The 23,375-nt window shown below is 48.9% G+C and overlaps 2 protein-coding genes across 5 annotated transcripts in view; one reads left to right on the top strand and one right to left on the bottom strand.

Annotated features, from left to right (window-relative positions):
- The window catches only part of ENOPH1 (enolase-phosphatase 1), an 8,540-nt gene extending 6,217 nt beyond the window's left edge, over positions 1-2,323 (top strand). The window contains exon 6 of the mRNA XM_064416839.1: positions 434-2,323. Within this exon, the coding sequence (XP_064272909.1) occupies positions 434-573 (140 nt within the window). The 3' untranslated portion in view covers positions 574-2,323. The remainder of the gene's footprint in view (positions 1-433) is intronic.
- TMEM150C (transmembrane protein 150C) lies at positions 887-23,375 on the bottom strand. Of its 4 annotated transcripts, none has more exons than XM_064416842.1 (9): positions 23,242-23,375; positions 17,966-18,100; positions 12,745-12,829; positions 11,677-11,730; positions 11,527-11,559; positions 11,358-11,425; positions 7,808-7,935; positions 5,258-5,435; positions 887-4,618 (listed from the first exon to the last, which is right to left on the bottom strand). In XM_064416842.1, the coding sequence occupies exons 2-9, from the start codon at positions 17,970-17,972 to the stop codon at positions 4,410-4,412; spliced, it is 762 nt and encodes a 253-aa protein (XP_064272912.1). In that variant the 5' UTR covers positions 17,973-18,100; positions 23,242-23,375; the 3' UTR covers positions 887-4,409. The 4 variants fall into 4 exon arrangements, with proteins under 4 accessions (XP_064272912.1, XP_064272910.1, XP_064272913.1 ...); XM_064416840.1 differs by having other exon boundaries at positions 23,234-23,372; XM_064416843.1 differs by having other exon boundaries at positions 12,745-12,826; positions 23,234-23,372.

The following is a 23,375-nucleotide window of genomic DNA, read 5'->3' as shown; positions in this document are numbered from 1 at the left end:
TCATCTTCCAGTGGCCTTTTGTGCTCAGGGAGCAAAAAGAAGCTTGTGAGAAGTGACTGGGGGGAGAGGGCTGTTTGACTCACAAATGCCATAGGCTGACCACAGCCTCATGACAGGAATTCAGCTGATGGAGCTGGAATCGAGCTGATGGTGTGTGCTGCCTGCAAGGAGCCTTGGACAGCCATCAGCTGGCAGAGGGGAGGGGATGGTGAGGCAGCCAGCTCCTGTCCATTCCTGCAGCTACAGCCATCCACAGCAGGTCAGCCAGGGGCTGGTTCCTCTCTAGAGCCCTGCCACGTGCAAACGCTGCAGTCTCAGTCTCAGCCTTTAGAAGCACTCGAGTGTTTTGGGGCACCCTCCAGCCTTAGGGCCCCTGCTGTGAAGAGTCAGAAAGCAGCTGTCACCTCCACTGTCCCCACTCTGTTTGTTTCAGAAGCCAATGCGGCCGAGGAGGCGGACACTCACGTGGCTGTGGTGATCAGACCGGGCAACGCAGGACTGACGGACGATGAGAAATCCTATTACAGCCTCATCTCGTCTTTCACTGAACTTTTCTTGCCTTCCTCCACTTAGGGAAAGCGGTGCATGCACAAAAGACTGTGCTTCACCTAATTGTCCTTGTGAAATGTAAGGTCATTTTGTCCATAATCAGAATTTCAAACCAAATCCACATTATGTCTTGGGCCTCATGCAGGCAGGTATGGATGGAGAGTATGCTGTGGGGTCCCTTGTGCAGTAGGACAGAGGCCTGCTGCCAGCTGGAGCTGGGAACAGGGCAAGGAGCAGCCTGGCTAGCAGTTAGCTAAGGGAATGCTTCCTTCAGACTCATCCACTGAAATCTGGTGCTGAGATGCCCCACCATGAGCTCTGTAATTTTTAGAAGCAGTCTGCAAACAAGGTTTATGTCCCCTTGTCCCAGAGGGAGTGCTGGGGACCACGGGGAGATATGTGAGCTTCTCCCTGCAAACAGAATTTCTGGCTAAGTTAAAAACATTCACAGTTAGGATTCCCAAAGGGAAATGCCAACTGTGGGCTATAAAACAGCAGGATTGGGCTGCCACAGAAGAAGCCAGCCCTTGCTGCAGGCAGGCTCTTTAGACAAGGAGCAGTGTGTATCTTGGCTGTGTCTGCAGCAGCTCTAGGTACGAAACAGTACAACTTGCATAGAGCTCCACAGCCAGCCTACCCAGAATGAAGCTGAGTATATATAAATACAGCTTTAAAAATTAAATTCTGGACACACTTCACTGCTGCATCATGGTGCTGGGCTATGGGATACAACTGTCTGAACCCCAAATCAGCTTGACAGCATTTCTGAAGTATCTCAGCACTGACCCACAGAGCTCCTCCTCCAGCCAAGATCACCCAGTCACTCATTATAGCACTGGTCAGCTGTGAGCAAACCTTGACAAACTGCTCTCGAGGGCAGACATCCTGCTGCATTTGATGAGAATTAAACCCCTGACCTTTTCACCTTACCTAAATTGTGCCAATGTAGATCAGATGGTCATGGAACTTTTCCTAATGTAGTAAATAAAAACACAACTTTGCTTTCATTGTGTTCACTCCATCATGGCATTTAGCCTTCCTGTCTTAGCACCAGTGATCCCAGCACCTAAAAGGCAAATTTTATTATTTTATTTCTAAACCTGTGAACACTGTGTTCCTGTTTTCACTTTCCCCAGTCCTTTAAGGCAGCAGCCTTGTCCTGCTGAGGAAGCTGTACTACCTCCCTGACCATTTCAGGATTTCAGTTGTGGCTCAGTGCAGGAGTGAGAGCCACAGGTGGGTTACACCTGGTAGTAGTGGAGCCAGAGGCAGTCTGAAACTCCTGTCTGAAATCCTGTTCCCCCATTCCCTGCTGCTGGCACTTCATGCACGGGTGTCTTGCCCTCACAGCCAGCCAATACAGGAGGTGCTTGCTGCCTTCCTGATCCCTGACCTACACCTACAGCTGTCCCTGTTGAGGGAGGCTGATGGGTAAAGAACAATGAAGAGACAAGCACTTGGGGAGGAAACCACATTGTGCCAGCATGGCCCTTCTAAAAATTTAACAGTAGCAGGTCAGGCTGTGGGGCAGCTAGTCCAGATGCCTTTCTGGGCTGTGCAAAGGGTGTGATGCTGCTCCTAGAAAGAGCCTGCTAATTAGTGCTGTTACAGTAAGTGTATCTGCATGGCTGAATGGTCCCTGGCTTCCTTAAGTGATAATGTTAATCATTACACTGTAAATAAATACTCACCTTTTGTTTTGCCTTTGCCATCAGAAAGCTATGCTTGGGGTAGGGACAAAAATAAAGCTCACTTTCTCCATAAAAGCACTTTATTTAGTGGTCATGTTTTAGTGTACATCGGTTGTCATTTAGTTGTACTGAAATGTGCTGTTAGAAATACTCTAAGAAATGTACAGAATTATCACTAAAAACCTGAAATTCAGTTTGGATTGCATATAGGAAAAGGAGCAAAAGGAAAAAAAATAACCACATCATCCTTTTTTTTTTTCTTTGATAAAATTACAAAAGCTAAAATAATAAACTGAAAGTATTAATTAGGGGAAAAAAGACACAGTGGACTATTTACAGTAAAACACCCTTACAACAAATTGCTATTTTGTGCTCCATGTGGGTTGAGTGTGTGCCAGTGCAAGAGGATCCCACCTGCATGTTCTCCAGACTGTCCCCTCCTGTCCCTGCCCAGGAGTTCCCTGGATGAGCCTCTAGGGAGCTGGCATCTCACACTGCTGTGTCCTTGGCCACTCTCAGCACATCCTTCTGGGAAAACTTTCCACTCAAGACACTGCTACAAGGAGGAAGCCTTCAGCAATCAACAACAACCCTCTGCTGGCCAAAAATGCTCGGGATTTGTAACAGCTGCCTGAGAACAAATTTTGGTGCACAGGAAATAAAGGGCTGGCTGAAAGCTTTCTACTTAACACACAGTTTGTCTCAACTGTTTCTGCTCTCAGGAGAGGCCTGTGACCTTTGCAGAAGACTGAATGCCCTTTTGCATTTTCCCTCTCTGTCAGAAATGCCACAGAGCAGTACGAGTTCCCCTTCAAGAGCCTTTTCCTACCATTCTGCTTGTTTTCCTGAAGCTCAGACAATATGTAAAACTAAGCTGAGCCTGATTTATGGAGGAAAATAGGAGCCATGGGGACAAGCAACTCCCATCACTCCTCTACCTGGGCAATACAGCAGCCTTCCCAAAATCAGGTTTTGAGCTCCTTGTTCTCTGAAAACAGACCTTCTGTTTGAAAACCTCCCTTTAGGGAAGGAGAAACCCTTCTGGTTTTGTTGTTCCCTTCTCACAAATCCAGCCCTCAGGCAGATCAGCCAGCCTCTGTGCCAGAACTCCCTCCTGGCACTTTGGAAGTCCATTTAAACCAGTGGCAGGCTCCACTCAGGACAACTGGCCACATTGAGGGGCCCAGAGCCCAAACCAGCATGTCTGAAGTTTGGCTTGCACAAGGAGCAAAACCAAACCCTGTGCCCAGAAGCACTGGCACTGCTCTCATGGCAGACAAGCCTGGTGTCTCTAACACAATGTTTTCCCCCTCAGTAAACATTAAAAAAAAATTTAAAAAGCTTTTGAAATACTATACACAATGTGTGGTGGAAGCACTACACATGAAAAAAGCAGCCTTTTCTGAGTCGTTTTCAGAGCACACAGACCTCATCTTAATTCAGCATCTCACTCCGACCAGTGCCCAGCAGGAAGCCAACTCAGCAGCCCACTGTGCCATCCCTTTGGCCTGGGGGTGATCTGCCTGGCCACAAGGCAGCATCAGCTAAGTCTCACTTCCTGATCACAGCACAGTTCCTCCAAACCCAGATTTACCGTCGGCCGCTTTCCAGGCTGGAAGAAATGCCTGCCTGCTTGCCATGAAAGCCAGTCCACTGGGGTCTTCTGTGTCTGATTCTGAAGAAACTGCTGCTCTTGCTCCCCCTACCAACTTCCCCCGGCTGGCAGCAAAGAAAACAACCTGGGAAACACGGAAGATGCAGTCTGGTGACCTGGGAACAGGTGATTCCTGGAGACTCTTGCTGCTAGGAGAAGTCTGCTTCCTTCACCTCCGTCTCTGCAGGGCGGGCTGAGCAGGACCATCCTCAGAGGGGTGTCACAAGGACAGGCTGCTGAATGTTTTGAATAACAGAAGTGTGACAGAGCCACTCAGAAAGAGTCACTGGTGGCACAAACTAAGCAGCCTGTGCTCTCACACTGCCGTTGAGATGGATCCACTCCTCTTCCAGCAGACACCTCCGTTTGGCTCTTAGTGAGACAGCCACCCTCAGAGCCCTTTGGCAATACCATCATGATTGCACATGAAAAGAAACTCATAAAAAAAGTGTAAATGAGGTCATGTTTCACCCATGAGACCACACCTGCCCCCCTCCCCCCCACCAGAGGACAGGCTACACCTGATCTGTCTGGTACTCGGAGGCTTCTGATAAGCTTTCGGAAAAGCTCAGAAAGTTTTCCTGGTACTCAGAACAAATTATCTCAAATCTGTAATGCCTGAACTCCACTGCAAAGGTGCCAAAGTAGCACAGGAAGCACATCACTAGGCCCCACTGGATCCTGGAAGCATGCATGTGAATGCCCTGGGCCATAAGGATAAAATCTGGAAGAGGAAAGTTAAGGAGAACAACTGGGAGCAGAGACACCAACCAGTCTGAAAGCCAACAGGGAAAAAAAAAATCTGAACAAAGTCACCTGGATAAGTCAACCCATCATGAGGAGAGTGTGAATGTGATGCTAGAGATGAAAGGGATGTCAGGTGTCCAACAATGCCCATAGAGCACAGCAGCTCTCCTATACAGACCAGAGCTTCCTGATCCCAGATCAGGGTGATAAACATTTAGAGAGGGGAAGACTTGGGTGCAGACAAGTCAGTGATTTGCTTGAGCATCCACCTAGACAGGACAGAGCCAGCAAGTGAGGACCTGGCTGTGGGCTCCTACCTGCCAGGATCTTCATGGTGGGAACTGGATCAGATCACTGCACCCACTGCAGGCAATGGGAACACCTTTCAACCCACACTGTGAAATTTTTCCTTCTATTTAGATCATCTGCAAAACTGTCCCTTTCTCTGAAATCTGGAAACATCACTCTACACAGTGTGGCACTGAAATAGGACTGTGGCATGAAGACAGACTGAGTAGCATTCCAAAATGCTTTGAGATCCTGGGAGAGGTGTGAGAAGAGCTGCTGCAGGACATACACAATACCTGGCTTCCTGGGTAGCAAGACAAAAGGATACAGAGCACCACACAGAGGGTGATGCTGGCTGAGAGAGCCACTCGTGGAATCCCAGCTTTCCTCCCCTCATTCTTCAGGTTGATCTTGAGGGTAAGGGCAGACTGGATCCAGCATGCCAGTGTCCCAAAGCCAAAGGTCAGCGACGTGCCCACGTTGTGGATCTCCTCATCATTGGAAAGCTAGGAACAAATAAACCAGTGATTGCCTGGACACAAGAGGAATTATCTGAGAGCTAACTGGATTGCTGATGAGGAGGGTGGGGACAGTGGGGATCACTGGGGTGTCAGACAGAGATGCTGTGGCATTTCTTCTGGCAGAGCTGTAAGGTGTAACATAACCAAGGTGAGCTGACAGCTATCACAGAGAAGCAGATCTTTTGCAAAGCCCAAAAGCACTGTGGAAAACGCAGTTGCTTGGGATTGTCTCCACAGCTCCCTGACAAGACTCACAAATGCAGAACTAAGAAATAAATTCTTCCTTGGCTCAAAGTGATGGCCAGGGCAGGCAAGGACAACCCACTGTGGGTCTTGTACAGCTCCCTGCAATGGATGCAAATTGGGCACCTTCAGTGCCAGCTGCAGGGAGCAGAGCCCTGGCACTCCCCTGAGCTAGCACAAGCCAAAACACAAATACATATTCTTGGTTTGGCAAGTTCCTCCAAATTTCCTTTTCTGCCCATCCCGGTAAGCAAGTTACACCAAATTTCCTCTTCTGCCCATCCTCGACCACTGGGTCTGAGGCAACATGAATCCAACCTCTCTGGAGTGCCAGTGCTTCCCTGTTCCTTGGGCTGCCCTGCCTCACAGGGCTCTGACTGTGCAACATTGCAAGGCAAAATGACAGCCAGGTTCAACTAGCAAGAATCTGCAAAAAGATCCCTCGAGGCTGCAAATCCATTCAAAAAGTCCAGCATGGACTTAAGCCAAACAATTTCCATTTTCCCTCTGCCTCTGAGGCTTTTCTAGAAAAGAAACTGCCAGTCTGTAACTTCTCCCTGCAGCTTAAATTCCTGTTTGATGATTTAACAGATACCCATCAAACAAGACACAATCTACAGGACAACAATCTAGTTACTGTGCCTCCACTGATATCTCCCCTCCTCTCTACCCTGAATTTCTTTCAAGAGTAGGTCCAAATAATCATTCAGGCAAAAATGGGATTGAGCTGCCTTTCCCAAGACAGTCAGCACTGCAAGGTACTCACAGCTATAATGTCCCTCTAAAACAACCAATGTATAATTTTCCAGAAATATCATTTAATGCCACATTCAGCTCAGCAGTCAGTCAGGGAGAGGCATAAATTAAGGTCTTATTACAGCATGTTTTCATGTTTGGGAAAAGATCTAAGAAAGGATACAGGTAACTAACATGGAATGGATAGTTAGAATCAGGTATCAGAGAATAATCAGAATTTATATCCAGGCAAGAGTCAAAGAACCTACTGTTAAATTACAATCATTTGCTCTGAAGACTGAAAAGAGGAAGGTGAGGTTGAAACCGTTTCCTAGTGTCTGTCCTGCACTAGAAATACTCTTCTCAGAGGTAGACAAAGCTGTTACAAAGCTTTCATAATTCCTAGCTGGAAAGCTCTTGTGAAAAAACAAAAGCCTGGGTTTTGGGCTTGTGCTGTGGAGTTAGGAAGATCAAGTCCATAAAAATCAAATTATCTCACACTTCATGGAAAAAGAAAAAAAAAAGTCAACTGTAAAGGACACCAAGTTCCTTCAATAACTACAGTGCAAAGAGATCCTCCTCACCCTTCACAAAACAAGTACCATTTCTGTATTGGGTCCCTGTCATGCAAAGCCAGGGAAGCAGCCAGCCTGCACTGACCTTTCTCAGCTCCTGCCATTATTGGGGGTCATTATGTGCACCCCAGTGAGAGACACAGCCTCAGAGTCAAACCCAAGCCCCACTGACTAACACCTCGACTTTCCCTGCAGCCCTGACAGACACAATCAGGTCACAGGGGACACCCATCCCTACAGATGTGGCAGATGTTTGTTGCTACAGCGTTGCAGGACAGAGGGGGAATGGGAGAGCCCTCACCCAGACACCCATCACAGCCAGAGAAGTCCTGGCACTCCTCTGCCGTGTCCCTCTCCTGGCAGGTCTGAGGATCAGCAGGAGGTGGATTTAAAGCAACATATGTTTTAAAAGAAGGACACTGAGCTGTCTGCTAGATGTGTATGGGCATTCCTGCATCTGTTTGCACAGATGTGTCCACAAACTTCCCACTCAGCCCCTTCACCCAGGGCCATCTGTGCCGACTCCCAGGGCTCAAGAGATTCAGGAGGCTTCTGCTGAGGCTCTCAGCAGGTCAGCTCTAAGCATGCAGGTGCAAACCCTGCTGGAGACACATGAAAAGTGATTGTGGCCCTTCATCTCGGCTCACAAGCGGCAGACAGAGGTGGCAGAGCAGGTAGAGGGAGGGCTGGGGCACGTGCTTTTCCCAGGCTCACATCACAGCTGGTTCAAAGACCCAAGCAGACCCGCTGGGAAAGCAGGGAATCACATCACAGACAGAGCAGCCCAAGCCTGCAGAGCAGTACCTGAAAGTTGCCGAGGAGGGTCATCCCAAAAGAGGCCAAGCACAGAGCCACCAAGCCGCTGATGTTCAGCCAAGGGGTGAGCACCTTTGGCTTCAGCTGAATGAAGCGCAGGACAGCCACCACAAGCGCTGGGAAGGAAACACAAGGCAAGGGGCGTCAGTAGGGAGAACCTGCTGCAGCAAACACCTGCCCGGGGCCCCACTGCCCCCTCCCTCCTCTTTCTACCTGCGGGCTGGCAAGCTTTCTGCTTCTGCACGGCCCCCTCCTACTTAACCAGGGACAGGATTAAGCATTTCTCTTGTCATCCAGCTACGGCAAGCTCCAGGCTTCCTCTTCTCATTATGCTTTGTCTGCACATTTTCTGGGGAAGGAACACCTTCCTGCTGCTTGTGAAGCTCCCAGCACATAGTCCATCACATGCACACCATGCATTCACTTAGTGGCACCTGGGCTTGCATTGCTTCACTCCACTCTTGAGTCCTGAGCTCTCCTGGAGGATGGATGTCAAACCCCACTTGTATTTAAAAGCATGTGAAAGGCACATGCATATTTCTGCAGGGTTTGCCATAACATCCACTGCCTTTTCTCCTCCTCTGGAGCAAATTCTGTTGCCACAAACATAGGCCAAAATGTTGCACTAATTTTCCATGAAGAATGGAATAACATTTATTCCAATTCCCTCAAGCACTATGGTATATGGCACATGATAGATATGATATATCATATATCATTGATATGGCATAACCCCAGAAGATACTCACATTGTGTATTCTAGCCCTCCCTAGTGAACGGTGCATGGAACAGCACAGAAAGCCAGGCAATCAGCTGGCCTTCAGATGTGACTCAAACCAGACCACTAAAAACCAATTTGGTTAAACAGGGAAATTTGCTTGCTGGCAAGCACCTTCTTATGCTCATGCTCAAATCAATAGCATGTAGTTCATGTTGTTGTAAATAGTTCACTTTAGCAAATTAGATCTGCGCTTTACACAAAAGCGTTGCTATAATATTGAAAATATATTATCCCTGGTATAATATCAAAAACATGGTTTAGGAAAGTAAGGGCACTGTAAGTGAAAATTACCCAAACTGCAAAAGACAGTTGAATTTATTCTCTCACAATTACTCTAGTGAATCAATCCACTCCAAATCCTTAAAAACAAGAACTTTGTTCCACCCCAAAAAGAGGATTTCTATTTTCCATTCTGAGGCAATTGTTCGGGACAGCCACCTGTGACTACTCCAGCTCATGTACAGGAACTTTTTAATTTCTATTTCTATAATACAGATTCCTGAAATTATATGATCTTTTTCTAAAACCTGATTGGAATGACAAAAGGGTATTAAAGGCATTCCCAGCAAAACAATGGTATTTTCAATTTCAGTAATTCCCATGTTTCTAGCATGGCTCTGTAGTTTTCCTCTCCTTTATTTTTGACTAGCTAAGGTGGTCAGAGATACAAGCTAAAAGCAGCTCTCAGAAGTACACAAATACAGCAGAGGAAAGACCAACTTCATCCACAAAGGAGAGATTAGAACAGAACAGATTATTTTTGTTGGAAGGGGCCTACAACAATCATCAAATTCACCTACCTGACCAATTCAGAGCTGACCAAAAGTTAAAGCATGTTATTAAGGGCATTGTCCAGATGCTTCTTGAACAGTGACAGCCTCGGGGCATCAATCATCTCACTGGGAATCCTATTCCAGTGTTTGATAACTCTCTCAGTAAAGAAATGCTTCCTAATGTTCAGTCTAAACTCCTCCTGGAGCAGTTTTGAACCATTCCCATGTCCTCCACTGAGGAGGAAGAGATTCACACCTCCCTTTCCACAGCTTCTTCCCATTTATACTTGAGCCCAGTGTTACTCCATCCCAGGTGCAGGATACAGCATTTAGACTTAATTTGATGTCATTAATCACTGCCCAGTGTTCCAGATATCTAGATCCCTCTGGAAAACACCTGGTTTTTCAGGAGAGTGAACAGCACCTCTCAGTTTGGGATCACCAGCAAACTCGCTAATGGTGCCTTCACATCATTCATTCATATTGTTGATAAAAATATGAACATAACTGGCCCCAGAGGAGAGCCCTGAGGGACAGCACTGGTGGCTGGATGGAGCCAGATGGAGCTCCTCTACAGCCCTGTGAGTCCTGCCCTTCAGCCAGTCCTTCACCCAGTGCACTCTGAATCTGTGATCTCACAGGTGGACAACTTCTCCAGAAGGCTGCTGTGAGGGACAGTGTCAAAAGTCTTATTAAAATCCAGAAAAGCTACATCCAACACCTTCCCTTCACCCAGCAGGTGTGTGGCCTTATCATGGAAGGATATTGAATTCTTTAAACAGGACTCTCCCTTTGTGAGCCCCTGCTGACTGTGCCTGGTGATTGCATCATTCTTTAAATGTGTCCATATCATCTTGTCCATAATTTTTCCAGGAACTGAGGTTAGACCAACAGGTCTGTAGGTCTCTGGGTGTTTCTTCATGCACTTCTTGTAGATCTGAATAGCACTGGCTGGCTTCCAGTCAGCAGGGCCACGCCCAGAACCCCAAGACATTTGGTAGATGATAGAGAGGAGTCCTGCCCTAATATCCATTACTTCCTTCAGTATTCTGGGATGAATCCTATCCAGGACCAAGGGACTTGTGAGCATTCAGCTGATACATCTGCTCCCTGACAATTCCAGTGCTCACAAATGGACAGTCACTGCTCCCACACCTGTAGTCCTTCAACCCAGAGGACTGAACAACCCCAGGTCTATCAGTATTTTATAAAAGACTGAGGCAGAAAAAGCACTGAATGGTTTCTCTTCTTCATCATCCCTATTAGCCAGGGTACAGCCTTTAACAACAAACCTCTGTCCAACATTTTCTTTAGGCCTCCTTTTCCCACTGACATACTTAAAAACACTCTTGTTGTCTGAAACAACTCTGGGCAGTTTTAAATCAAATTGAGCTTTGGCCTTTCCTGCCCTCTCCCTGCATACACAAACCACAGCTCTGCAATCTTCCTGCAAAGCCTAACCTCTCTTCCAGAGACCATATAATAGCTTTCTCCTCTTAAGCCAAGCTGGTCTTCTGCCCCACAATCCCACACAGCTGGGTTGCCTGCTCCTGTGCTTCTTAAAGACTGACCAGCACTCATCGACACCCAAGCCCTCAAAAGCAGATTCCTGAGATATTCTGCTGAGTACCTCCCTGAAGAGCTTAAAGTTTGCTTTCCTGAAATTTAGGATATCAATTCTGCTTTGATTCCCTAAATTCCTTTTTTTTTTAATTACAGCAGAAGTTCTAAACTCAACCATTTCACGATCACCAAGGCCAAGACAGTCACCTACCATCACACCTCCCACGACACATTTGCAGTCTGGAGGTTGCATTTCCCCTGTTACATTTTTTTCTTTGCAATGGGAAGCAGCAGCAATGAAACATACAGTTCAAAAGGTTTCACATCATCACAGACAAGAAGAATATGTACAGGATATTACTTATGTTTCAGTGACTCTTAAAACAAACAGAAAGAAAGAAACTCCAGTTGTGGTTCCTACCTAGAAATGCTGCCATGTTCATGACTTGACTAAACACACAGCTTGCAGGAGGTGCATCACCTGCAATACTTGAAAATATAAAATGTATCATTGTAACTCGAGGATGGCAAAGACACATAAATAGCAACCATTAACCAGAGCAGTACTTAGAAGAAAATAATTCATTTACCTTATATAAGGCGGTCTTTTGGGACCAGGTTTCCTAAGAGACACAGGAACAGGAAAAAAGATTCAAGGTTTTCTTTCCCATTTTGCTGTAATTGTTTCATTGTTTCAAAGAAACAAGTGATTGAATATAAAGCCCACAAACAGCTCTTACCTATCTGGTACACTTAGTGGGAGAATTTTGTTATCTTCCACTGCTATAAAGTACCTGTCAAAAAAAAGGGAAAAGAAAAAAGGAAATAATGTAAAACCTCATCCTAGCTTCCATTCTAAATATCACTCAAACAACACATTAAGTGTTCCAAGCCCACTGGCAGGATCTGCTGGAGGATCCTGCGTTTCTCTCTGCCCAAGCAGGCAGTTTTATTATTTCTCAGTCCATGTGCCTTCCTTTGTGTTGCATCTGGTTTGCATGGTTGAGTAGGCAAACAGGGTCACTGAACTGAGCTGCTTTAAAAACAACCAGCCAGGGGAATGTTTTCATTTTTAGTCTGAGTCATTTTGATTCATCAGGTTTACTATGGTACTCCATCCACAAAAGCTGTTTTAATGGAGAGGGGATGGGATGAGAAAAACAGCAAGCAGCAGAGGTCAGACAAAAGGCTTAAGCTGCCCCTGCTGCTGAAAAACAGCATCCCTAGACCATGGCCAAAGCCACATCCTACAACATAACTGCTTCTCAGCCTGAGCATAGCTGCTGATCACATATTTTTCATTCCCAAATTCATGCTGCAGTCATCTGCCTGCATGCTTGCAGAGAGCCCAGCTCAGGGAAGTGCATGTCTTACATGCATTTTGGTAAGAAGCATTAGGGAGAAAGTGAGGTGTCAGCATTAAGCTGCTGGCAGGTTTTCAGTGTGGTGCTGGATGCTGCAGATTTTGAATTTCTACCCCAAAGCAGGGCCTAAGTGTTTCTCCAAGAGCTCTGCTGAGTCATTCAAAGAAAATGTCATTAAAGGAAATTTTTATATTTTTGGCTGTCTCTTTTAAGGCAGCTCCCAGTAGCACATACCAGGAAGAAAGCAAGGTCAGCAACTTGGCCTGGGGAGCACAGAAACTCAGGGATAAGAATGCGATACTTCAAGCCACGAAGTGGCACAGACTGGCCCCTGCCCCTATCATGTGCCTTCCCAGCCCCACAGCAGCTCAAGGGCAGAGCATCCCCAAAAGACTCTCCTTAATGAGAAGCAACCTCCCAAATAACCAGCAGGAGATAACTTACACTATCCATAATCCAGCTGATGTAAACAGGGTAAAGACAAGAGGTAAAAACATCCACACGCTGCATTTCTTCCCATCCATACCTGCTAGAAACAAAGAACAAAGTAAAAACAGAGGGCTGAGGCACCCACCCTCCTCAGCCCCGCTCTTCTGAGAAGCAAGGAGGGCATTCCCAGGGCAGGTGCCGAGGTACCGAGCTCCTCATGGCCACAAGGGGTTAAGCTGCTGCCCGAAGGCAGCATCCTCCACAGGGTTTGTAACAACCCAGGCACCGGAGCCGAGCAGCAGCAGGGAGACTTTTCAACCACACCTACAGAATTTGAGTGGCTTTCAAAGCACTTCTCTCAAGGGTTTTGTGCAAGGTGACCACAGGACCTGCAGCTCTGATTCCCTGCTTCTTCCCACACACACAAGGCAGGGCAGCCTCCCAGCCAGGATCATTACCAATTCCACACACGCTGCCTCAACAAAGCCTGCAGCATGGAGAGACAGGGATGCCCGTGTGCCATCATCTCCACCAAGGGCACGACCAGCTCCCATCCTGGCCACAGCAAGCAGCTAAAAACAGCGCCTGGCCACGCCTGGAGCGGAGCCAAGCTCCAGTGCCGGTCCCAGGGCGCTGTCGGGAGTCGGGATAAGGCTGCCACCAGCATCAGCCCTCGGCATGCAGGCACTGTGAAATCCTGCATGTGGCGTAAGGATGCTGCGGACAGCGCCTCCCGAGGAGGCATTTGTCCTCCAGGCAAGATCATGCTGGACGAGCATCTGGAATGTCGGGGCTGTTCCTGTAATATGTGCAATTCAGAAGCAATTCAGTCCGCTGCTGTGCTGCGGACACAGACAGTCCTACATCTCCATGAGAGTCCTTTGATCATGGATCAAGTATTTCCTCATGCTCTGTCCTCCTCCATCAATGTTCCAGCACAGGCAAGAGGCACAAAGAGAGGGGAACACCACCAGGCACACAGCTCCAGCACCTGCTTTACTTTCACCAGGGCAGCAGCACCGTGCCCCCATGCTCTGTCCCCCTTCCCTGCTGCAGGGCAGGCATTCCCTGGGGCCACCAGCACCCACATGGCACAGTGAGGTACCCCGAGGTGCCAGGACAACTTAGAGATGACAGCCTCTCACTCGAGCCTGCTTGCATTTGCAGCTCAATTACCTCGTCCAGGCCCTTAAAGCCATGACCCTTCCCTTTGCCCCAGAGAAGAAAGTACCAGCATTGTCACCCTCCTCCTCTCAACTCCCCTGGCCTTCCTACGTCTGCAGCACAGAGCCATGGTCTGCTCCCTGCTGTGAAGACCCAGAAGAGTCAGCACCCTCACCATGTCACAGCACCCCACTGCTCCCCTAAGGCACCCCAGGCTGCAAAGGACATGCTGGCTGGACTGCTCGGGGCCCCAGGCACCAATTCCTGCCCTGCCCCACTGGGACGGAGGCTGAAGAGCTTGAGTGAGGCTCCCCACACCCTGCAGAAGGCATGGCACTCTCACCTCTACAGGTCAGCTATCTAGTTTTCCCTGCAAATGGCCTAGCAAGGGTACAAAATAACACCCTGGCAGTGCCCAGAGTCACACCTCACTTGCACAAAGCCACGAGACCATGATTTGGTGCTGTTTATACAGAAAGCCTGAGTTCCAAACCTTAAAAGACAGAAAGGCAGGCAGATAAGGTCTTTTCTCTGACCTGGGAGCAGAGAGAACTGCAGACAAGGAGCATGAAATGATGCAAGTATGCTGATTTAAAAGGCAGGCAGCTCTAGTGTGCATACAGATCTTTAGCACAGTGAACAGATCAGAAGAAATTACCAGCAAGAAGGACTAGATTTCCCATCTCACTTCTATTCCTCTCCTCCAGCACAGGAGACACAGCATCTCACATTTCTGTAACTCCTGCTGTCGTGCTTGCAGCTATTCCATGAAGTGCTGCCCTTGCCTTTTCCTCCTGCTGCTCAGCAGCACTGCAGCAGCATTCCTTAGCTGTTGGTGTTGGATGGTGCTGTGGTACTGGGAGACCCGTGACAGCAATCTCAAGGACCACTCCCAGGTGGCAGCTGCTCCACCTGCCACAGGACTGTGTCCCTGACAGCCTCTGGCAGCACAGTGCCCAAGTGCCAGTGCCCCACGCAAGGCAGACACAACTGTGGTCAAATTCCCCCCTCCTGCCTTGGCTGAAGGGAGCAGGCAGGTAACACACCTCTTGTTCCAGCCCTTGTCTGCTCTGCAAGGAAATTACTGCTGTGCTCGGCTCTCTTCTTGTGTCTGGTGGTGGCTGGACTGGGTCAAGGTAACACAGTTCTTTCATGTAAATGGATGGCACATCTTATTTACCCTTCACCCTTGGAAAGGCACGGAAGTTTCATTTACACAATAAAAGCAAACAGTAGCCATAACACCTGTCCTCATAAAGGGCTGCAGCAGCTCCTCCACCTCCCAGCATGGAAACAGCAGCCTTCACAAGCTATTTCAGCATTGCCTGTCATGCACAGAGGGAAGTGGCAAGGGCTCTTCCCCCAGGGAGAGCAGCAAGGCAGCACACAGGGACATGGACTCCACACCAGAATGGGGACATGTGAGAATGCTGTCTAGATAACCACTGTTTTGTACTGAGCTCTAAAATGAGCAAGGCCAAAACTAGTGCCCAACCTCCTCAGAGTCAGAGCAACGTGGCTACAGACCCACCTCCTTGGAAAACAGCCTTCTGTTTAATATTCACCATGCCACACTGAGTCCCCTTCCATCAGCCACTAACAGAAAATGACATCCAAAATCATTGCATATTACATGAACAATCAGAGCAGAGCACGGTGTCCTGATGGGAAGGCAGCTCCACAGTTCAGAGACCCTAACTTCAGCCAGTTAAAAAGAAGGAGGCCACCTGCATCTGACAGATGAAATACCAAAAACAGGAAAGAAGGGTCCCTTTCCTCCATGTCCCCAAACAGCAACACCTTTTAATGCTGGCCATTGGCACAGCCCACACATGCCTGGATATGTTTCAGCATCCCCACGTGGGCAGAGGATCATTTAAAAACACGGCTCAGCTCCTGCACATTCCTCACTTATTCCCTGCTGTGTTATTCAGGTGCCAGGAACAAAATTACATGTAATCCCAACTTCTTCTAAAGGAGAAACCCTGAGCATGTGCCAACCTGCCCAGGTTTGCACTAGTGTTCAGCAGACATCATTGTCAGCAGCTGCCTTTGGGTTATAGCCTTGTCCTCTTCAGGGATGTCCCCAGTGTTTGTATCTTCAAGCTGGGAGACCTCTGTGCACACTAGGACCAGCACCTCTGAAAGCAGACAGGAACAAGAGAACAAGGAACCCAAACATCAGCCTCTCCTGCAGCACCACACCAGTTTAGCCAAACTAGAGTGCCAAGAGTGATAGGAAAAAATACCAAAATTCCTTATGGGAAATGTAGAAACAAACTCTTTGACAGTTAATTGCTCCACAGGGATGACATAAAGCCAAACTTCTTCTCCACAGCTCTGCTCTGACTGCTGCCATGTCCAGTGATGCCAAATCTGAGCAGTCAACTCCAGCTGGCAACAACAGCAATCTCTGCCAGCCCATGTTCTCCCAAATAAACGTGCATCCAAGAGGTAGTTGATAATTTCCTATAGCCTTTGTCTTCCATCACTAAGGCTTGCACAGGCAGGCACAGAAAGCCCTCATGGTGCAATGGATTCACAAAACCAACAAAATAATTTTCAGCATCCCAGCTGACCCAGCCCACCTTCTCAAAAGCTCTCGTGTGGTTTTCCAGTCCCTCCTGACACACACTCTTACACCAGCACTGCAAAACCCCTGTTGAGGTGTGCTCCTGCTGCCATTTGAGTCAGGCTGCAGACCTGAAAAGAGTTTCACATCAGCACTGCCCCGGTGTGTGTCTTGAGAATTTCTCTCAATGCAAGCTTACTCATCTCCAGTTCCATTTTTATGTCTAAATCTGCTTAGACTGTCAGCTGCTTGCTCTGCTTTTTTTACCATTGCCCCGCTGTACACCCTCAACCAATTAAGCTTCCGTTCCTCTAATGTACACACTTCAATTACAGCAGGCAGCTCACCAAACATATACTGCTGCTTGCTCAAGGTTCATTTAATATGGACATCTTAATTTCATCTGCCAAGCAGTTACAGGCTCCTCCTGAAGTTGCTTTCACCAGAGAACATGAATGTAAGGAAGGACAAAATTACCACATTAACGGAGTCATACATCTTTTTTAAGACTAAAGCATGCAGATGCATTTGAAATGCATAATAAGGCAGAGCAACATTCCTGCATTTCACAGCACTGGGCCATTGGGTTATTTCAGAGAATAACTACAAAGGCAGGAGCACTGAGAGAAGGGGGACACTGTTCAAAACATAGAGCAAGTCATAAAGAATTGCTGCCAGTCAGCAATAATCAAAGGGGAACAAACACATTCTATCTTTTGGGGGAGCCCACTATAGATCTCTGTTGCTTTTAAAAGACAAAATAACCCCAGTCACTTGATAGCTAATCACTGTAACTGAGTGGATACAAACCAGCACATTATATAACCTGCCACCCACAAGTCACAAATGCCAACATAACAAAGCAGGGCGTTTTCAGGTTTATCTCAAGGTTTCCAGTGTGAGTGCACAATGAGAGAGATAAGATGTGACAGAGGCTTGTAAATACGTAACAAAATGGTGGAGTAACAAGAAAAGAAGTGATCCCCTCTGTCAGCAGGGTAGGATGCTCTGCTTGCTCCAGGTACCCACCTACCATCTCACGGATGTGCACAAATGCCATTTCCATTTCATTTATACAAGAGGAATGGGAAAAGGTAAAGACATCTCTAGGTTGTGCGTGGGGGAAGCAGGAGAGATGCTTCAGTAATCCTGCAACAATGTTGAGAGGCAATGTTTTCACCCATGGCAACATCAGTACATGTTTCTTGTCTCATTTCGTACACTGACTGCATTCAGTGTGCTAATGAAATGCTCTGGCCAACATAAACCTACCAGAGGTGGGCCAAGTGCAACAAAGGAATGAAACCTTCTAATCACCAAAAAACAGGGGCAGTAAAGGACATATTGAAATCTACAGTGTCTGACCCAGAGATATTCCTGCAGCACTGCTGGGCCCTGAGGCCAGTGCATCCCACCGTACTGCAAAAAGTGCCCTTAGTTTTCTGCTTCTTGCTGCCCCACAACCTCCACCCTCAGTCCCACATGGGTGTAAGTACTTACAGGCCATTTAGCAACCAGTGCTGAGCTGCTGTCTTACAACAAGAGGCGCTGACTCTCCACTCCTGTGGGCTGTGTCTGCCTGTCTCGCATTTGGCGCTGCGCGAACCAGGCACTCCCCGCTTCCAGACCACGCTCCTGCGTGTGGGAAAAGAACAATTAATCTGATTTGCCACCACGGGACTAAAGGGGTGTTCTGCAGGATTTGACCCATGGACCTATGCCAGATCACACTGACTTCCATGAGGTCCCACTCACACCATGAGCAGGGCTTGGGCAGTTGTGGCCCTCAGCCTGCAAACAGGTAGAGGAGGCAGAGAGAGGAGCTGGGTAAGGCAGAAGGTAACATCCAGCTCAGACAGAAGGAGCTGGGGCAGCAGGCAGTGAAACCAGGCAGGAGCAGCCAGGGTGAGCTGAGGAGAACTGCACTCTGTGGGTGCTGTGAGTTTCTTTGCCCCAGGGATCCTATTGTGCTAGGGAACTCTGCAGGATACAGCCAGTCCCAGCTCCTCCTGACCCCAGGGGCTGCACAAGCCAGGTGGCAACCAGCTCCCAGTGAGTCCTCCCAGTGTGTGCTGGGCTGCCCACCTCCCAGGGCAGATGCCTTACTCTCTCCAAGTGCAGATGTTGAGGAATACAAGTAGCAGCTTGGTGAGCAACTGCAGTGGCAGCTGCAGGTTGTGGTGGTGGCTGGAGCCACATGCAAGGGCCATGACCTGGCATCTACCCTGTGCCTAGCAAAGGGCATGGAGACCTGTGGCACAAGGGTGGCTGGTCACCCAGGGACTCTGTAGAACCCAAATAAACAGCCAGAAGGCCCCAGATTAAATATCACAATTGGAACAGGCACAGAGACAGTGAGGGTATAAAAGGCCAGGGATTCCTTAGTGCAGGGAGTCCCCCTGAAGGCATCAATTCAAGCTGTTATGGTGTTACTGCACCATGATTAAATTACTTAAAGGATCCAGGCTTCTGGGACTCTGCTATGGGAATCCTGAGATCCAGCCAGTGAGGAAAACCTGACTGTGCCAATGTAGGGTGTGTGGGGAGTCAAGCAAGGCACACATCAGCTTACAGGAACCCACCCACTGTGAAAGGGCTTTGGTCCCAGCAGTGACAGCCTGGGGTGGTGGGAGTGTGACTGACAGAGTGGCTTCTGGGTGGTCAGACAGGAAAGTTTCCCTAACACAGAGATACTCAAGACTGGAGCCACTTTCACCAGACCTCTGAGACACAAGGGAAATCTCTAGCAGAATCTCAACACAGCCCAAACCCACAGTCTCACACCACCACCACAACCACAGGGGCATATCTTCCCCTTGAGAATCCTTTGGTTTGGGATGCTTGTGAGAAGGGCACTTACCTCAAAGTCCCAGCCAACCCCCAAACTAAAGAGTTGCTGGAAAATGAGGAGCGCTAGCTCCTCAAAAAAAAAAAAAAAAAAAAAAGACAGCAAAGCTCTCCCTGCTTCAGCTGTGCTGTGAGGAAAGAGTCTCTCCTTGCTCTGCAAGCAACACAGAAATGCAGGTTGGTGTTGTGGCAAAGCCCAGGAAGTCAGAGTCACTGAGCAGACAGGCTGATTGTCCTCCACCTCAACCACCCCAACCTAATGACCACAATCTAATGAAGCAGCAACAAGCAGAGTGTTTCTCCTCCCATAACGTACAGAGGTCTTGACAGGGTGTTAATAAACTGATCGAGGTGTTTTACTTGCTCCTCAGTTTCAAAAATCACAAATGTCTTCAATCATTTCCAACGTGCACGAGCAAGCAAAGCCAAGACACACATTACATCAGACGGGGGAAGGAAGCCTGCCCAAAAGGTCTGTCCCATTATCAGGAAAACAATGTAAGTGTTGGGAGTGGCAAAGAACACTTAACAGGGAGGTGAAACTCCAAGTGTTGACATACAAATAGCTTTGAAGGTAAGGAAAAAGACAGGCCCAGGGGAACAGACTTGGCAGAACGTTATTCCTGATCATATTGTCTCCTTCTCCTGAAATTTATGGATGAGAGAGTACACGCCCTGCAAGGCCAGAAAAATTCCATGTTCCCTTGCCTTTTCTACCCTGCCACTGTTTTCTCCCCACCAAACAGAAAACACACATTCAAGCTACAGAGCTTCTCATGGGGTGTAAGCAGGGCTTCTCCCATCTGTTTACCCTGTTTTTCATCTCTCTTATCCCTTTCACCACTCTCCTGTTCACTTTTTGGATGCATAAGCTCCTTTCTTCACTGCACTTTGCAGCTCCACACTTTTGGAGAGATGTACACTGTTCCCAGTTTTCCTTTGGTAAATGCAACTCATCCTGGGGAGCACACCCAAAGCCCGTGAGCTGTTAGGGACTCTGGCAGAGCACACTGTTTCTCAGGACAGTTTTCCCTCACCAACCTCTTCAGCCTGAGGACTTACTCCTCCTCCACAGAAAGAGGTGGAGTGATATTCTTCACTTATTAACCACCAAAGCCCCAGAGGAGCAGCAACGAGGTGATGGGCCAGAGGGTGAGCTACACGGAATGGATGTGCAGTACCCATCATCTGGCTCTTGTCATCCCACTAAAGTGGCCCTCTCTGGCACAGGGATTGTCTTTTGACTCTGTTGAGACCTGTGGAATTCATTTGCCCTGAGAGGCAAAGAACGAGGTAAGCAATCAGAGACAGGCATTTCTGTGGTGTTCGCCACTTCATTGCCAGCATTTCTTATTTGTAGGAATTAATTTCCTTTGTTTACCAGTGTCTCACGCTGCTACAGCCATAAATGGCAGTTTGTAGGGTGTTTGGGTGAGCCTCAGTAGGAAGGTGCCATACAGCATTTCCCTTCAAGCAAACACAAGGGACAGAGGGCAGCAGGGAACAGCTTCCAGCTGTTAAACAGGGGCCAAGCCTGTGTGAGCAGCCTCTACACTGCACCCAGAGGGATTATTACTTCTGAAGTCTATTGAAATATTTTCAGAGACAGACTTTCCTGTAGGAGACCACGTTAAACCACCTCTAAGAGCGTTCAGCTGGGCCAAGACCACACTGGGGAAGCTCCCTCTGACAAAGCTGTGGCCATCCTCAGTGTCTTGGCCAGGCAAAACCCAATCTTGCAGTCCTGTGGTGCCAAAACTGAAGGGCCACTGGCTCTTCTGGTTTAGGCAGTCACCACTATTAATACCAGTGGTTCCTCACTGGAAGCAGGAAATAATACAGCAGGAGCAGAAGTTCTCTCCCTAAGTACCTGGACCTGCCCCAGCTCAGGAAATTGCAGGGAGGATGCTGGACACTCTCCCCACCACTGCAGCAGATCAGCCCACATCCTCCAGGCTTTTGCTCCCTTCCCTTTGCTACCCATGGGAGAGGCAGCCCAGACCTCTCCCCGGCTGGCAGGACCCTCCAGCAGCAAGCTCAGCATTAAAAATGTGCAATAAACCCCATGTGAGGTAACCTATAGATGTTTTAACAGTTCCTTTCATGGTTTCTGAAGCTGCATCAGTCTTTGCCTCTCCTCCCATTCACTCTTCACCTATTCCCAACATGTTTTTGTTCCATTTGACTCTCATCCTGCCCTCAGGTGACCTCTTCTGCAACCTGCAAGGACCTAAGGCAAGGAGAGACTTTTGCAAGTCTTTTCGAGACAGCAAAAGCCCACAGTTATTCCCATTTTAGACAACAAGACCAGTGATTTGCTCGCTGAGACATCACACTGGAAATCAGTGGCACAGAGGAGTGTGCACTCAGCGAGTCCTGGTCCAAGCCTTCAGCTACAGCAGCAGCCTCCTCACCTGCCACCACCTATCCCGGTGTATCCTTCCCAAAATATTGCCTAGAATAATCTTTCTCTTTTATCACAGACCTTTCTTTGCTCCCACTTAACCTGCAATCAGAGCTCATTGCTTCAGCTCGGACTGCAGGACTGGGACCTTAAAGTCTCTCTGTTGGGCCAAACTGCAATCTTGCAATCTCAGACTGCCCGGAAATGGCTGGGGGAAGAGAGAGAACCACAGACATGACATTTCTTCCAAGGAAAAAAAAATTGAAAACATTGGTGTTCTTACAGGCACACATCCCTGCTCTGCATCTGAAAAGCAAACACTGCAGCACAAAGAATTTTAAAAGGGGAAATGAAACAACTGCACTTTCAGCACCCAGGTTCAGAAAATGCTGACAGCTGGGCATGGATAAACCACAAGAAAACAAATTCACTTTAAATAGTTCAGCAGTGAAATCAGGATCAAGACATTTGTCAAGCAAACAGGAGTCCCCTGTCTTCATCCCATTACCCAAAGGCAGAAAGTGGGCAAGAATCAAGCCCCCTTCTTTTAGGCACTGTCATCTGCTTGAGCAAGACACAACAGGCAGCCAGTGTCAGGATATACCTTCCACACACTGCCCTCCTCCATATTGAGCTGCTATTCCTAATTAACCGTGCATGTGTGCACTGCCACGGCATGAGGACTGCGGGAATGTTGATCAGACAACCCTTAGGGTCACTTTCACAAGCAGCTTTGCTTGAAGAGGGAAAAAAAAAAACAAAAAACAACCAAAACCAACCAAACAAAAATTAAAAACGCAGAAAGGTTAACGCATAATTTCTGTGACCTTTATATCTTAAGCGCTGTGAATCAAAGGTCTGGCACAAGCATGATGCTCTAACTAAAAGCTAAGCCTGAGATCCCAAGCGCCCCTGGGACATCAGCACCCAGCATCTTTCCATCACTCAGAGAGAGGATCTCGAGGATCTCACCCTGCCTTCCCCGAGGCACCACAGCACAGCTGAAGGGCCTTTCTCGACACCTTAAATTCCCTCCAGGGAATTAACCGGACACAGCCTGCGTGTCCTGACAGGACATCCTGACAGGGTCTGGGGAAGGAAGGCAGGACCTGTCCCACCCCGCAGCCTCAGCCAGGTGAGCTTCCTCACAGAGCCCTCTGCAGCAGCCTGCCCGAGGACCCGCCGAGCTCCGCCACATCCCCGCCGCCGAAGGGACGGAACCACGGGTGGGAGGGACGCCGAAATCAGGACCCGGGAGAGCTGTTCCCCAGCTGGCTGCTCCGGGCCCTGGGTGAGGCGGCTGTAATCCCCTCACCCAGCCCGTGCCTCCCCGCCGTGCCCCAGGCCAGGCAGCTCCCGGCTCCCGCCGCAGCCCCTGCGGCGCCCCCGCCCCAGCCCTGCCCCACTCGCACCTCGGGGGCTCCGCGGGCACCGGGACCGCGCCCGGGGCGGCGGCGACGATCCGCGACAGGGCGGGGCGGCAGCGGGTGCCCGGCGCTGCCGGCAGCGGCTCCTACCTGCGCACCTGCGGACGGCTCCGGCTCCGGCGAGCGCGGCCGGGCTGGGTCCGAGCCCCCGCCCCGCCGAGCCCCGCCCCGGACGGGCGGGCCCGCGGCCGCCGCGGCCCCCGGGGGCTCAGGAGCGCCGCGTGTCGCTGTG

The sequence above is a fragment of the Passer domesticus genome, chromosome 4 (genome assembly GCF_036417665.1).
Source record: "Passer domesticus isolate bPasDom1 chromosome 4, bPasDom1.hap1, whole genome shotgun sequence".
NCBI classification, from domain to species: Eukaryota; Metazoa; Chordata; class Aves; order Passeriformes; family Passeridae; genus Passer; species Passer domesticus.
Note: the sequence above shows the minus strand (reverse complement) of the source record. Positions and strands in the feature narration are given on the sequence as shown.

Coding starts and splice junctions, on each gene's coding strand:
- TMEM150C (XM_064416842.1), bottom strand. Junction 11,560..11,676: donor CCACTAAGTGTACCAGATAG/GTAAGAGCTGTT, acceptor TGTGTCTCTTAG/GAAACCTGGTCCCAAAAGAC. Junction 7,936..11,357: donor GAACATGGCAGCATTTCTAG/GTAGGAACCACA, acceptor TTTCCTTCCCAG/CGCTTGTGGTGGCTGTCCTG.